Source organism: Lutjanus erythropterus, chromosome 22 (assembly GCF_056507025.1).
Source record: "Lutjanus erythropterus isolate fLutEry1 chromosome 22, fLutEry1.hap2, whole genome shotgun sequence".
In the NCBI taxonomy this organism is placed as follows: domain Eukaryota; kingdom Metazoa; phylum Chordata; class Actinopteri; order Lutjaniformes; family Lutjanidae; genus Lutjanus; species Lutjanus erythropterus.
In genome coordinates, this window is record NC_139338.1 from 6667557 (window position 1) to 6682978 (window position 15422).

General features: G+C 39.8%; 1 protein-coding gene across 1 annotated transcript; it reads left to right on the plus strand.

Moving 5' to 3' along the window:
• Nucleotides 1-330: 330 nt before the first annotated feature.
• On the plus strand, nt 331-14604 carry LOC146306559 (uncharacterized). Its single transcript, XM_084711451.1, has 6 exons — nt 331-674; nt 3043-3260; nt 3356-3425; nt 3564-3654; nt 11292-11401; nt 13084-14604. The coding sequence occupies exons 1-6, from the start codon at nt 533-535 to the stop codon at nt 13488-13490; spliced, it is 1038 nt and encodes a 345-aa protein (XP_084567577.1). The 5' UTR covers nt 331-532; the 3' UTR covers nt 13491-14604.
• The last annotated feature ends 818 nt before the right edge of the window (nt 14605-15422 follow it).

Below are 15422 nucleotides of genomic sequence, written 5' to 3' on the forward strand. Positions count from 1 at the left end.
GTTGATTTAGAGACAAACAATGGTGAAATTTCAACCCATGAGACCATGATCCTATCAATAATCACCGATTTAGTAAATATATCTGTAATCTGATTACATAATGCAATGAAATACAGTTACTTTTTTGGTATCCAGATTACATAACACATATCCGTTGCTCCCCAAACCTCCCAAATACATAATACAATAAAAAAGAAGAACGATATTAATTAATAATCCCGTAAAAAGCTGCTTTCAACAAAAATTCCAATCACAAACCGTTTCAATTTTGTGAATCAACGCAGCACCTGGGAAGTTTTTCAGTTGATGCTTTTATTCTGAAAACACCTCCCCCGGAAGTCCTGTTCTTGTTATCGCAGCGGAGCAGAGCACAGCTGTTCTGAGCGTAACAGCCTGCTTTTAGGTCTCAAATATCACTTTATTTCATTGTATATCAGTCTGACAGCGTAACTGTCTCCCGTCTCGTCGTCTACCGGCGGCTGGTGTTGTGTTTCGGGGGGTGTTTTCGTGCCGTTTGTGTGTCCAGCATAGGATGGTTTTGTCAACATCACAACAAGTCGCACTGGCGTTCACGGCCGTGCTTTTCACGTTTGTCGTCCTGCCCAGGCTGTTCGGCGTCGGCGGCGGGACCGGGGCGAAGGAACCGAGATTTGACTCCCGTTACACCAGAAAAGGTAAGAAATGTCACTTTTGTGGTTGCAGGAAACGACATACAGCAGCAATATGGCTCCTGTAGGCTATGTCATGTAGCCTGGAGTGCACTAGTCTCTCCACTTTTGCTATCGTGTGCAGTGACAAGTACTCTTACTTTAAAGGAATAGTTCACCCTAAAATCAAAAATACGCATTTACCTCTGGCCTGTAGTGCTATTTATTCATCTAGTTTTGCTGTGCGTTGCGGAGTTTTGAAGGCAGCAGCTGTAGACATGTCTGCCTTTTCTCCAGTATAATGGCTCTAAATGGCACTCGGCTTTTGGCGTCCAAACCACCCAAAAAATAGGTCTGAAAAATTACAAACCACTGTCTCTTTCCAGAAATCATGACCCGGCTGCTCAGAATAATCCACAGACCTTGTTGTGAGCAGTTTCATGTAGGAACTACTTTCTCTCTCATTGAAAGAAAGTAGTTGTGATAGATTTTTACAGCAGAAAGAAAGTAGTTCCAACATGAAACTGGTCTGAGGATTATCATGATTAATTCAGTCATGATATTTCAAAAGAGATGCTAGTTTTGAATTTTTGAAATCTATTGTTTTGGTGCTTTGAACTCCATAAGCTGAGAGCCATTTAGTTCCATTATACTGGGGAGGAGACAGACATCTCTATGGCCGACACTCCACAATTCTGCAACACATACAAAAAAAAGAGCAGGCCTGGGGAAAATATGAATTTTTGATTTTGGGATGAACTGTCACTTGTGTTGTACGTTTTAGATTATCTGTTCTATTTAGCTCCACTCTGGGGGGTTTAGCAAAGAGGAGTCTTACAACTGCTATGGGTCTGTTCCTCTCAGTCAGGAGTGGGTTATCAGCTGTGGGTCATCTGTTGCCTGATGTCAAACTGGGGGCCACCCCATTCAAATTACGGAGCAGTGTTGTATGGATTAGTAGAAAATCATTGTCGGACTGGACCGTTGACTGGATAACATGTTGAAATGCTCTGTCGTTCACAAGCATAGATGGAGCGAGGCTCACCACTTTGTGAAAAACTGCATGGAGAAATAGTTGCAAGGAATTTAGAGATTTTACCATTTACAATCCATAATATCCTTAAAAGATTCAGATAATCCAGAGAAGTCTCTGCATGTTAGGGGCAAGGCTGAAAACTGACACTGAATGTGCATAATGTGCACTGCATTAAAGACTGCATTAAAAACCCACATCATTGTGTAAAGGATACCACATGGGCTCAAGAACACTTAGGAAAACTATTGTCAGTAATCGCAGTGTGTCGCTGCATCTACAAATGCAAGTTCAGACTCTGCCAAGCAAAGAGAAAGACATCCGGAAACACTGCAGACTTCTCTGAAGTCCACACTTCAGATTGTTTTTGGAAATCATGGATGTCACCCATGGCATCGTGGGTAACTGTCACATCTGTGAAGGCTTCATTAATGCTGAAAGGTACAAACAAGTTTTGGAGCAACATCTGCTGCCATCAAGATAACGTTTTTTCAGAGACGTCCCTGCTTATTTCAGCAAGATGATGCCAAGACACATCGTGCACGTGTTCCAACAGAGTGGCTTTGTAGTAAAAGAGTTCAGGTACTAGACTGACCTGCCTGCAGTCCAGACCTGTCTCCCAGTGAAAATGTGTGGTGCATTATGAAGCACAGAATACAACAACAGAGACCCCGGACTGTTGAGCAACTGAAGTTGTAGATCAAGCAAGAATGAGAAACAATTTTACTCTCAGAACTTCAACAATTAGTGTCCCGAGTTCTGTTCAAAGCAATAGGGATGTAACACAGTGATAAATATGCTCCTGTCCAAACTTTTATGGAACGTCTTGCAGGCATCAAACTCAGAATCGGTATATATTTTTTTTTAAAAAGTGTTTGAAATCATTGCATTCTGTTTTTATTTATTTTTTACACCAAACATTTTTTTGAATTTGGGTTGTACATTCCCAACACTAACAAAAAGTAACATTTGCATTTTAGAACATAAAATAGCAAAACTCTCAACTATATAACATGGGAAATTATGCAAATGAGCGCTGTGGCCACCGTTTATTCCACCCTCACATTTAAAGTCTCAAAATGACTTGACTAGACTAAGCCTGTTTTCTCACATACATCAGCTGAAGAGGGAAAGTTCTCGGAGTTCCCCTTAAATCTCAACGCAACTGAACAGTTTCAGCTGAGAAGATTGACACTGATTTAGCCTAAAGAGAAGCTGAGCCTGGCCTGGACCAGATAGGTCTGAAGGGATAGGTCAGACTTATTTAAACCTCCTTTAGCATACATAACACCTCACAGTCTGTCCTAATTTTTCACAGAAACCTCACAACCTGTCCCCTTCATGATGCTGTGTTTTTTGCAGCAGGTCCGGGCCCGGGCGCAGTGAGGGGTCAGCCCATCAATATGAACGCCCCCGGGTCACCTCAGAGCCCCGAGAACATGCAGCAGATGAAGAAGCTGATGGAGCAGGAGCTGAAGAGCGACAAGTACAAATCCAACAACAACAAGGGCTACGTGTTCACGCTGATGCCGCTCTACGCCATCGGAGTCGGAGTGTTCGCAGCCTACAAGTTTTTGAAGGTAAGATACCTGCGGCGCCAAATCATATTGAGAAAATGCACAGTTTTAAAAGGCACGTGCAAAATGTGTGTCGCTTTGTTCTCCTCAACTCACAGATCAAGTCTGCAGACGATCAGGCACAGAAGGACAAATTTGCAAAAGGAGCCAAAAAGTCAGTTGAGGCAGGTGTGTGTCACGTGCGCTGGGATGTCTGTTTGCATACCTGTGTTTTCTTTTTTTTTTTTTTTGCATTGACGTTTATTTGGTTACCGCGAGTACTTCACGTATGATGTTTTTATTCCCTGCGGTTGTGTGTTTGTGCAGAGAACCAGTTGAACGAGCTGGAACAAAGGCTCGCGCAGACAGAGAGGATGCTCAATTCCATCCTCACCCAGCTGGACCCGCTCACTAACTGGTGAGTGATGATCACTGACAGTTTGCACACGATCTGACATCGCCGTGGCCTCCACGTACACCACATCTCATTCTCACACTTTATATTTATAATTTATATTTATAGATGATTCTGAAATTTGATTCTTACCTCACTGTCCCTTAAAGTTTCTACCTCTTTTCTTCTAATAGACCTGCAGTATAAATGAGATTATCTATGATTTGTTTTAATTTCAGAAATACGATCTTCCACTGTTTTCAGTGTTTGAGATAGCAGAAAATAGTAGTTACTTCGATCTGGATTGATATAATGATTTAATGTTCAACTATCCAGCATTGTCGATGCAAATAAAAAAAAAAAAAACACTGATCTATATCAGCATCTTTGACATACGCCTTTATTTTGAAATTCCCATGACATGTCTGTGTTCTCAGTCATAAAGCTGTTGAATTCTAATTTGGCTGCTCTGTGGTAATTGACATAAATGTGACTGATTGTATTAAATGGACGCTTGATATTGATCGTAGGCCCCTGAATTGAATTTGTGTTGTGGCAGACTTCGTAATATCAGCAAATACTGTATCATTGAAGAATCGGTATAATATTGTATTGTGATGAAGCTCATGCTTTACACAAATACTGTGTTGTTTTGAGCTATTAGGAGCCCAAATCCTCTGACCAGCCAGGTCAACATGAGGGTACTTCACTATAACGCTGTGGCCGCGCCCCTGTTTGGGGGGATAAAAAAAACCTTAGATCCCACAGACAACAACAAGGATAGACACAATCTTCTTCAGCTTCTTTTACTGTCCTTCCCTCCTTCGGGGAAGTAAAGAAAATCTTTGTTTGCTGACATGCAAAATGCGACACAGCAGCTTTTAGGCGTAGTGCCACAGTTTTTTTCAATTTGACGCCTGCACTTTTACAGCTTGTCTTTTCACCCAAAGGCGTGTGTGGTCATTCTCAAGATAGGGACGTGACACATGCCTGCTCTCATGCATAAAGAGAAACTTAAAACACCTGCATGAGAAGTTAGAGTTTGTAAAGTCATAACATCAAGAAAAAAATGTTCTTTTAAACATCCAACTTTTCCTTTAAGGAGTAATTGATAAGGTATAGATATTAGCATGGTTGGGAAGGGTTCCTTTAAAAATGTATTCCAATACAATTACTGATTACCTGTTAAGAAATGTAGTCAGTAACCTAATCCAAGGATCACAATATTAAAGTAATGTAACTTCATTACTTTCTGTTGCTTTTGGATTACCTCAATATAAAATACCAGGAAACTGTTTAGCCTGATATAGTGTTTTTACGGCTTAAACTAACTTCATTAGCTAGTTTCATCATTGATTAATCTGTCAATTATTTTCTAAAATAATTGATTAGTTGTTTGGTGTTCAAGATGACATCAAATATCTTTTTTTTTGTCCATGCACATAACATCCATGCGCTCCATGTGTTAAGACCTATTTTTCGAGTCTTTCGTGTCATGATTGTTTTCATTATTGATTAATGTGTGAAAAATGTTGATCAGTGTTTTTCCAAAGTCCCAGATGACATCCTCAAATATCTTGTTTTGTCCACAACTCAAAAATATGCAGTTTACTGTCAGAGAGGATTAAAGAAACTAGAAAATGTTCACATATAAGAAGCTGAAATCAGAGAATTTGGACATTTAAAAAAAAGGCTCATAACAACTAATGGATTATCAAAATGAATGCAGATAAATTGATTTGTCGATTAGTAATGTTGGGAAGTGGAGGAGCTACATATGATCATTGGCAATAATTAACAATATTAATTATTGATTATTAAAATATTTGATTAATTAATTAATAATTAATTAATCATTACATAAGCATAATAATTGAATTAGCTTACAACGGGGCTCCACCAGGAAAACCTGGACCAATGATCAGGTGTAAATTCAGTCTCAAAGTGTTCACTTAGGAAGCTGATTCTAGGGAGATATCAGCAACTATAAGATGAACAGGAAGGAGTGGAGCTCAGGCACTGACTTTGTCAACCAGCTTTATCACAGTATACAACGAAAAACCAGGGCAACTTCTCTTTGCAGTATAACAGGGTTTATTCACACTGATGACATTAATGTACAACTAACATCAACATTGTTCTACACACCCTATCAACTATAACAAGTTACAAAATCAGCAAGCATCAAGAAGGGTGTGTGTGTGTGTGTGTGTGTGTGTGTGTGTGTGTGTGTGTGTGTGTGTGTGTGTGTGTGTGTGTATGAGTGAGTGAGTGAGTGGGTGTGTGTGAGAGAGAGAGGGGTGTGTGAGCCGGGGTCACGCGAGGTTCACTGGTCACGTCACGTCACGTCACGTAATGGCGGCTCGCCAAGAAAACACATGACTCACACAAAGGAGGGGAGCTGGTAGCAAGGGAAGTTCAAATTACTCGGCTCCAAGTGTAGGTTAGTAGTGAGAGAGAGAGAAGGTGAAGCACTCAGGAGTGTGGTCACGCAGGCGGTATTGAGGTGCAGTAACCCGTCTGTGTTACGCAGAGATGCGCTCGGCTCAGCTGGTGAGCGGCGTGAATCTGGACATTGAACCAACACAGCCGAAGTACTGACCAATCCCGCGTGCGGGGCGACACAATAGCGGTCCGATGAGGTCGGATCACTATATAACACAAGCAGACACAAACGAGCAGGAGAATAACAGGCAGCAGCAACACAGACAATATTGTTACAATATTGATGCAGCCAAAAACGGACGCGGCGGTCCGTATCACACAAGCCCTTTACAAAACTTAAAAAGAAAACACACACTAGCTAGTATCTGTGTTCGTGCTCCGGATACGGATTGGGCACTGACAGGGTTGACTGATTCCTTTGTTCGTTTGGGCGCCAACATGTGGTCTCAGGCTTTGATGGTTACATGTAGGCCCAAAAGTTAACAAATAAGTGTAGTGTTGGAAATCCTTGTATGTAAACCAGTCACATGTAATCCGTTACTCCCTAAACCTGGACATTAGTTATAAGAATTCAGCACTAAAAACATGTCTAATTAATAAGTGCCCAGGAAGTGATGGCTTCCCAAATGAGTGGTACAAGATTTTTGGGGAGGACCTTGCACCTACATTACTTAAATCTCTGAATTGGACTCTTAAACATGGCAAAATACCTCCATCATGGAAGGAAGCAGTGATTTCAGTGATACTAAAGGAAGGCAAAGACAAAGAGTTGTGTGAATCTTACAGACCGATTTCCATATTAAACGTAGACTATAAAATATTCAGGTCCATCATTTCTAGAAGGCTGGAACATCTTCTTCCTTACTTAATAGATGAAGACCAAACTGGGTTTATAAAGGGCAGACAAACGCAGGAAAATGTCAGACGCACACTACATATTATAGAATATATTAATAAAAGATAACTCAGTACAGCCTTGATTAGCCTCGATGCCGAGAAGGCATTCGATAGAGTTAGTTGGCCTTTCCTATATAAAGTTCTGGAGAGATTTGGCTTTAATGACCAATTTATTAGTTGCATAAAAGCTCTCTATAGTAGTCCTACTGCCAGGCTGAGGATCAATGGCTCTCTGACAGACAAATTTAATCTTAACAGAGGTACAAGGCAGGGATGCTGCCTCAGCCCCTCCCTCTTCGCGTTATTTATTGAGCCGCTTGCTCAAGACATCAGACAAAATGATGAACTGGAAGGGATTAACATAGCAACCGAGGAGCATAAAATAGGCCTGTTTGCTGATGACATTATCACCTATCTAAAAAACCCAAACGTAACAATCCCCAGACTTTTAACCACCTTGGAAAATTATGGCACGATGTCAGGATACAAACTGAACATCAAAAAAACACAGGTACTTTGCTTAAATTACCTACCAAATAGTAAAATTAGGGGTAAATATAAACTAAAGTGGGATACAAAATGGATAAAGTATCTAGGTGTGATAATTACACAGAATTTAAATGACCTGTTTGAATTTAATTATCGTACTTTGACCAACAAAATTCAGAAAGATATAACACGCTGGTCAACATTAATTTTAGATTTCAGTTCGAGGATAGAGGTGATAAAAATGAATGTACTGCCCAGGTTATTATATGTCTTCCTCTCACTCCCCATTAGGATCCCAGAATTTCAGTTCTCTGCATGGAACAAGTTAATATCTAGATTCATTTGGGGAGGTGCAAAACCTAGGATAAAACTCAGAACGCTCCAGCTAGATAAAGAGCGAGGAGGTCTTGCCCTGCCTGACTTTAAACAGTACTACTACGCAGCTCAGCTGCAATACATTGTCTACTGGTGTTCCCCAGAATATCAAGCCAAATGGAAAAATATTGAACTTCATTTAGATAAAGTGCCACCCGCTGCTAGATTAGGGGGGAAAGAATGTATAGATTATAAGGAAGATAATACAATCTTGAGAAACACTTTGAAAACATGGTTTGAGATTGTTAAGAAAAACAAAATGGAGGGGGACAGTAAATTATTAATATGGCCCTCTCATTCACCCGACTTTGGCCCCAGGTTATTAGATGACACATTTATTAGGTGGACAGAGAGGGGCATAACAGCAATATGTACACTTGTTGAAGGAAAAACTTTTAAGAACTTTGATAAACTCAAACGGGAGTTTAAACTTGAAAACAGAGATTTGTACCGTTATTTACAGCTACGTAACTTTTATGACAAGGAAGTGAATAGGCACTTATCAGCGGAGACTAATGAGACGATTGTATTTTTGATGGATGCATATAAAAGAACCCCCTCAAAGATTGTATCAAAACTGTATAGCAGTCTCCAAAAATGTAATGGAAGAAACTCATTATATATCAAATCAAAATGGGAACAAGAATTCAATGTTGTATTGTCAGAGAGTGATTGGCTTTCCATGTGCAACACACAGCAATCTTCAACTAGTTCGAGAAGATGGCGAGAATTCGGATGGAAAAATCTCATACGCTTTTTTATCACTCCACACATTAAGACTAAACAAACACAACAACAACAGAATTGTTGGAGAGGGTCAATCATTCTCATATCTTTTGGACATGTCCAAAAATACAATTATTCTGGCATAATGTTATCCAAACAATGGAGGAAATTTTAAATCTAAGAGTACCCAAAGACCCATGTACTGTATACCTGGGACTTATCCCTGTTGAAGTAATTGAGAAGAGAGACATCTACCTCTTTAAAATATTAACTGTTGCCGCTAAAAAGGCCCTGACAAGACTCTGGATGAGAAGCGATCCCCCAGGGCTGAGACAATGGCTAGACATTGTTGAAGAAATATACGCCATGGAAAAATTGACTTTCTGTTTGAGAATTAGAGGAAGGGATTTTGCTCAAAAGTGGCAAAAATGGACTGCATTTAAGGTCAAATCCCAGCCATGCCCTTAAAGAAGAAGGGAAAGAAAAGAATGGCAATATACTTCATCTCCCCCAGGATGTTATGATGTTATAATTGTTATAATCATTCTTTATTTTCATTTATTTTCATTTCTATTTTTTCTCTTTCCTTCCTGTGAAACTTGAAAAAGACAAAATAAAAAGTATAAAAAAAAACAAACATGTCTAATAACTGAACTAACTTGAAAATTAATTTTAAAAAAGTTTCACAAAGACATCCTTCAATACAGTGCAATGTCCAACCTACTTGTTTCCGGAGCTTTCAGCCACTTCCCTTGGATTTTTCCTTGTGGATGAAGTTAATCAGTTGTCATGTAGATAGTTTCGTTCATCATATAGTAGCTGGTGGTCGATGAGTCCTGGTTGTGTGTACTGTGACAGCTTCAAACAGCTGATGTTGTGTGTTCACTCGCTCTCCTTGCTGTTTCTCTTGTCTTGTATGTACGGCGCTGCTGCAGAGATCTGAACTGTGTCGTAAATGAAACACAGGAAAGGGCGTGGAGGAAATGAAGGCAGGGGCGCAGAGAAAAACATGACGCAGGATGTGAAAGATACTGGTGGTCCATGTAACAACAGCAGGAAGTTATTGCATAGTTGCTAGTTACTTACAAACAATCAACAGCTGTAACAGCACAGTCAGATCTCAACACAAAAACTTGATGCACATATTTTTAGATTCAATGTTACTTGCACTTGTCTGAGATATCAGTATCTCTGATGTGCATTGTGAACAGTCCTCCTCGAATCTGCTTAGAAATCATCAAAAAAGATGAAATGGATTTTTTTCTTTGAAAAAGGAAGGATGTGTGGCAAAATAGCTTTACAATGAGGTACTGTAGTGCTGCACAGAAGACCTGGTCTAAAAATCTTATTCTCCAGATGACAGAAATGTTTGTTTGGATGCAGATATCAGTAAATATCATATCATCGCCATTTTATTATTTTTTTTATTTATTTATTTTCAGTTAACATGAATATTGAAATGCAAAACAGACCATTTCCACTAATCCTATCACAATCACAGTTTCAGTCAAAAATAACAGCAATATAACGTTTTGTTTTTTTTTGAATGAATGAAGAATAAAATCTGAAAGCTCAAATTTTAAAAACATTAAAAAATATAATACCCCTTGGGATTGTTTGATCCCTGATGGTGGTGAAACACAACTGCAGTGTTGTTGTTGTTGTTGTTTTCTAAGATGTACATATGAAAGTTGTGTTTCATTTAGATTTCACTGGTTTTAGGCGTATTACCTTCCATACTGGAAGTGCATTTTTTTTGTTAAATGATGTAGGGCTGCAACTAATGATTATTTTCATAGTCGATTAATCAGTTGATTACTTTCTTGATTAACAGTTGAACAGCTATGAAGCTCAAGATGACGTCCTCAACTGTCTTGTTTTGTCCACAACTCAAAGATATTCAGTTTACTGACAGAGAGGACTAAAGAAACTACATTTAAGAAGCTGAGACTTTTGGCTTTTTTCTTTGAAAGTTACTCAAACCGATTAATCGATTATCAACATATTTGGCGATTACTTTAATAATCGATTAACTGACTAATTATTGCAGCTCTAAAATGATGTTTTGACCTATCATTAGGCTCTACAGTGGATATCGAGTTCTGCTGTCAAAGGTTTACTGGGTCAGGATCTAACTTAACCCAGAGGTTAAGATGTAGTGGCTGCTCCCACTGGCTTGATAGGCAGCTATCATCTGAAAGCCATGACCTGCTGAATCTCTGTGAATAGCCACTAATTAGCCACCACTCTGCAATTAGAAACTTTTTGAATAATGTCCCTCGACCTGTCCTACGTGGTATTGAACTGAACTTGAGTGTGTGAGTGCAGACATGTCCATCAGTTCATCAGGTCGACACCCTCTCAGTAACAGAACTCACACAGTTAGCACCATGCTAATCAAATTGGTTGGTTAACCCAACTGGAACCAGCTAACATCATGTCAAGCTAGCCAGCATGTTGCTAAAAAAACATACACTCCCTTGAACCACAAACTAACTAGCATGCTAATGATATGAGCCACCAAATGAGCCAAACAACCTGTTAAACTAACTAGCCCCCTAAGCTAGCTAGCACACTGACATTGTGCTAAGCCAACCAGCATACTGCCTCAGCCACCAACTTGTAATTCCAATTTCTTTCTCCTCCAGTGAAAGATCAGTGTTGTTCTTCTCCTCTGGGATCAGTTTGTTTTCATCCTCATGTAGTTTTCACTCCTCATGTCTCCTCAGTGTGAAGTCAGTGGCCCAGGAGCAGAAGAACGAGATCATGTCTCAGCTCCAGACCATCCGGTACCTGATGAAGAAGAGAGGGATGGACTGTCCACCCCTGAACGTCAACGGTGGGCTGAGCGGCTGATTTTTGTCAAATCTGATTTTAGGAATTAATTTTCACAGCGTGCCAGTGGTCCAGCTGTAACAATGTTAGCATGCGATCATACAGTATGCTAGCAGATGGTGCGTTTTTCCAGTGAAAATCCCAAACTGCAAAAAGCAAGCTGGGAAACAGGATATCGATGGTGCAGCCGTGCCTCAGTTCTGCAGTCACAGCCGGCAAACTGTGTTGCGTGCGATAAACCACAATTTGAAATTCAACTTGGGCTGCCACATCGAGACACTTCTCTACAAAAGCGTTTTGCATCTGGTTTTACACTTATGAATGTGGCTACAGCCTAATTTGCAAAAAGATCAGAACGGCAGTGTCCGATCACTGACTGCACGCAGGTTTACATTCACTTTGCTGTCTTACCTGTAGTTCAAGCTGATATGTTAAACTGTGATGGCAACAATCTTTCCAAATGTTTCTGAAGTCCTGCTGCCACATTTCTGTGCTGCTATTTTCTGTTATGGTTATGTTACAGACAATATACAGATATATGTATGACAAGCTCATAAAAATAAGTCTGCTGCAAGTATTGTAGATACTTTGAAAAACATTTTTATTCCATTTTGCAGTCAGATTTATGTTAGTTCTTATGCTGTGTGCTGTGGGACTTGTCTGTTTTTCTTTCAGAATCTGCAGGTTTTCATTGCGAACACTACTGATGTTATTATCGCACCTTGAACCAGAAACAAGCCAACGGCTGTTGAAGTTTTTGGTTTCAGTGGATGCAAATTTTCTTTTTGCTGCAGTTCAGCTGAATGTAGTGCTGCACATTTTCAAACGTACTGGAAATTTTTCCAGTAGTGGCCTTGATTGACATGTAGTGCATGTAGAGAGGAATAGGCCATCATGTAAATCAGGACTATATTAGAGACAGGCCTTTATTCCTGATTTTCCCAATTTTATATGTATTTATTATAGTATACTGTATGCTGCTGTTGATTCTGTTTTATGCAAACTCCACACTTCCACGAGCTGAAAGCAAAACTGTCTGGAAAGAAACGGTGCGCTGCATTTAAAACACAAGACAAAACGCAACACACTGCAACAAAGCATGTTGCACAATAATCGTTTTATTTCCATTATCTTGTTTTACTGATCGTGGGAAGCCAAAACCGTAATTGAAATTCGATTATAAGCGCCCAGCCCTAGTAGTGGGGACACTGTGCCATACTTTCACTCTGCTGCTCTGAGTTTCTCCTCTCTGACAGAACCATTGTTTTCCTGTTGTTTCCCTTCCCCTTCAACTCAGCACTTCCTGCAGTTTTAGCAGTCCAAACGATACAAGTTCCTCAATTCACCACAAAATTTTAAGTTTTATTGATGGTAAATGAACTTGAAAAACAGTAGAACAGAAGTGACTGAAATAAATGATTTAGAACACTATTCCTGATTTTTAAAAAAAAGAGAAACTCTTGTCCTGATGGCATTAGTGACGTGGAAATGTATATTAATTATATTATTCTGAATTTATTAAGTGAGTCATTATGGTACAGAGTCAGAGTTGTTTTTTTCATCTGACCTTCATTTGTTTGTGTCCAGCTTTAAGACTTTGAATTTACTCTATGTAAGTACAGAAATGCTAACTGCTTACTGTTGATTAACAATCAAATCTAGCATTCACTGTTTTGTGACTTTCAGAGGCGTCCTGTGGGCGTAATCTGGACGACCTCATTGAGTCCCTCGGAGCCAACGACACCTCTGCAGCGGAAGCTTCTCTGGTGGAAACGCAGAGCTCAGCAGGAACAGCGGAGGCCTCTGAAAAAGTCTACCAAAAGCGCTTGGAGGCTAAAGACGAAGCTGCGACAGAAGGTGAAGAGATGAAGGAGCTCATACCAGAGGAATCTGACGGGGAGGCAGAGGACGAAGACAACGTGGAGGAGGAGGAGGAGGACGATAAAGAGGTGGAGGAGGAGGAGGAGGAGGAAGGATTGGAGGACTCTGAGCTCATGCCTTCACTAGAGGACTCGTACGAGACAAACATTGAGGAGGTTGGGGCAGAGCAGCCTGCTGCGTCAGGCCTCAGACGACGCAACAGGCCTGAATGAACTCACCGCAGGACTGCTGCACTGTACAGAAATGTGACAGATTATTATGAATATTTATTATCTGAAAGGCTTTCATTCCAAAAGGCTGTCTACATATTCATCAGAACACATATCGCGTTCATAGGAATCATTAACCGCATAATGAAAGAAACAGTAAACACACTGGGCTCTATTTTCCTGCTGCACTCTCAGAGACCAGACAAACTTGCACAAGGTGCATATCAAAACACATCTGCTATTATTTCTCATATAGGTGCAGTGAGGACCTCTCACAGGTCTTTTCCATTTACATTCTGGCTTGGTTTGTTTCTGCGTGTCAGCCCAGCACGGCAGGGATTTACATCTGCATTACAACATGGCTGCCTGCTAGAAATTGAGGAAAAAAACTCTCTTATGAATTCTTCACAATAAAAGTTTCTTAAAAGCTTTTATTATGAAGCAACAAAGTCAGGAAATGACGAGTTTTGATCAGCTGTAACTTATCACAACTCTCATCCAGCTGAAACTGACATGAATCGGTAAAATAAAGTCGCAATTACGAGATTGAAATTATGAGATAAACTGTGATGAGAGCTGAACACGAGTTGATTCTTGCATAACACGCTTGTTTGAGGAGGAGAGGGGGAATTGTCACCGGTTGGTTGCAATCTGCCAGATGTCACCACAGCCCCCATGAAAGCAGTCAGGCGCGACTCTGCACAGCTCAGCAATGTAAATGAGTGTCGTATGATGTGAGCAATTCAGTTGAGCGTGGGAGAAATTCAGTTTGAGGAAATTCCAACACATCATCGACCTGCTCGTTCTCGTCTTTGTGCCGACTTGAAAATAGAGCCTCAAGTGTCCTTTACTGTCCTGTTGTCAGTAATTTTTTAACACTAATTATCACCTTTTTAAACTTGCCTGATTTTGGAATGAAATTTCTATACATATTTAGTTTTACTAGCTCTGCTACAGTGAGTAAAAATGTCTGAAATGACGAAGCTGTTTTGATGTCATTAATTCACAATGAGAAGAGCCAGCCTCCCCGTCTGTTAGTCTGGAGAACGTGTGCTTTCATTGTTGCATCATAACCCTGCGCCATCCTGTTCTGCCACCCTCGACCCTGTTAGGCATGTAACGGACGATGTCATAAAATCCATAGAAGTCTTACCATAAACGACATAACTCTCCTATATTGTTAATATTTACAGTTTTGTTAATCATAAAGAGATTGACACTAATGCTGCTGGATGTGATGAGCCTACTCAGTCTGCAGAATATTATTATGTACATCGTAGACGTGTGAACTCAGGCTTTTGGCATGTTATTTATACATCAAAACACAACTCTGCATGTTTTTCTTTTTTATGATTCTTTTTTGACTGCACATTGTGACTGCATGTTTTAATTTATTTATTCAAGAGGAAAATGACAATCATTTGAAACACATGAACTCACATTCAATTTTCCTGCTGTTACACTCTTATACCACTTTAAATCCAGCGTTGTTTTGTGTGTATTTATGTTTTGTTTGATGCCAATATCCTTGAAAGGAATCTGTGATCTCTTGCCTTATATTTCAAATATTTTTTTGAAATTGTGATTTGGAAATCTCGAGAGGACACTGAGGAGGCTGATGTGTTTAGGGCTGCAACTAATGATTATTTAATTGATTATTAATTGTTTGTTTTAAAATGTCAGAAAATGGTGAAAAGTATTGATCAGTGTTTCCAAAAGTCCAAGATGATGTCCTCAAATGTCTTGTTTTAGATGTTCACTTATAAAAGAAACCAGAAAATATTCACTTTTAAGAAGCTGAAATCAGAGAATTTTGACTTTTTTCCCTTAAAAAAAAGACTCAAAATAGTTGGTGATTAATTTAATTGATTAATCGTTGCAGGTCTAGTGGTGTTGTTGGGTAACATACATCAGGGTGCTTCAAAGCTTGGAAAA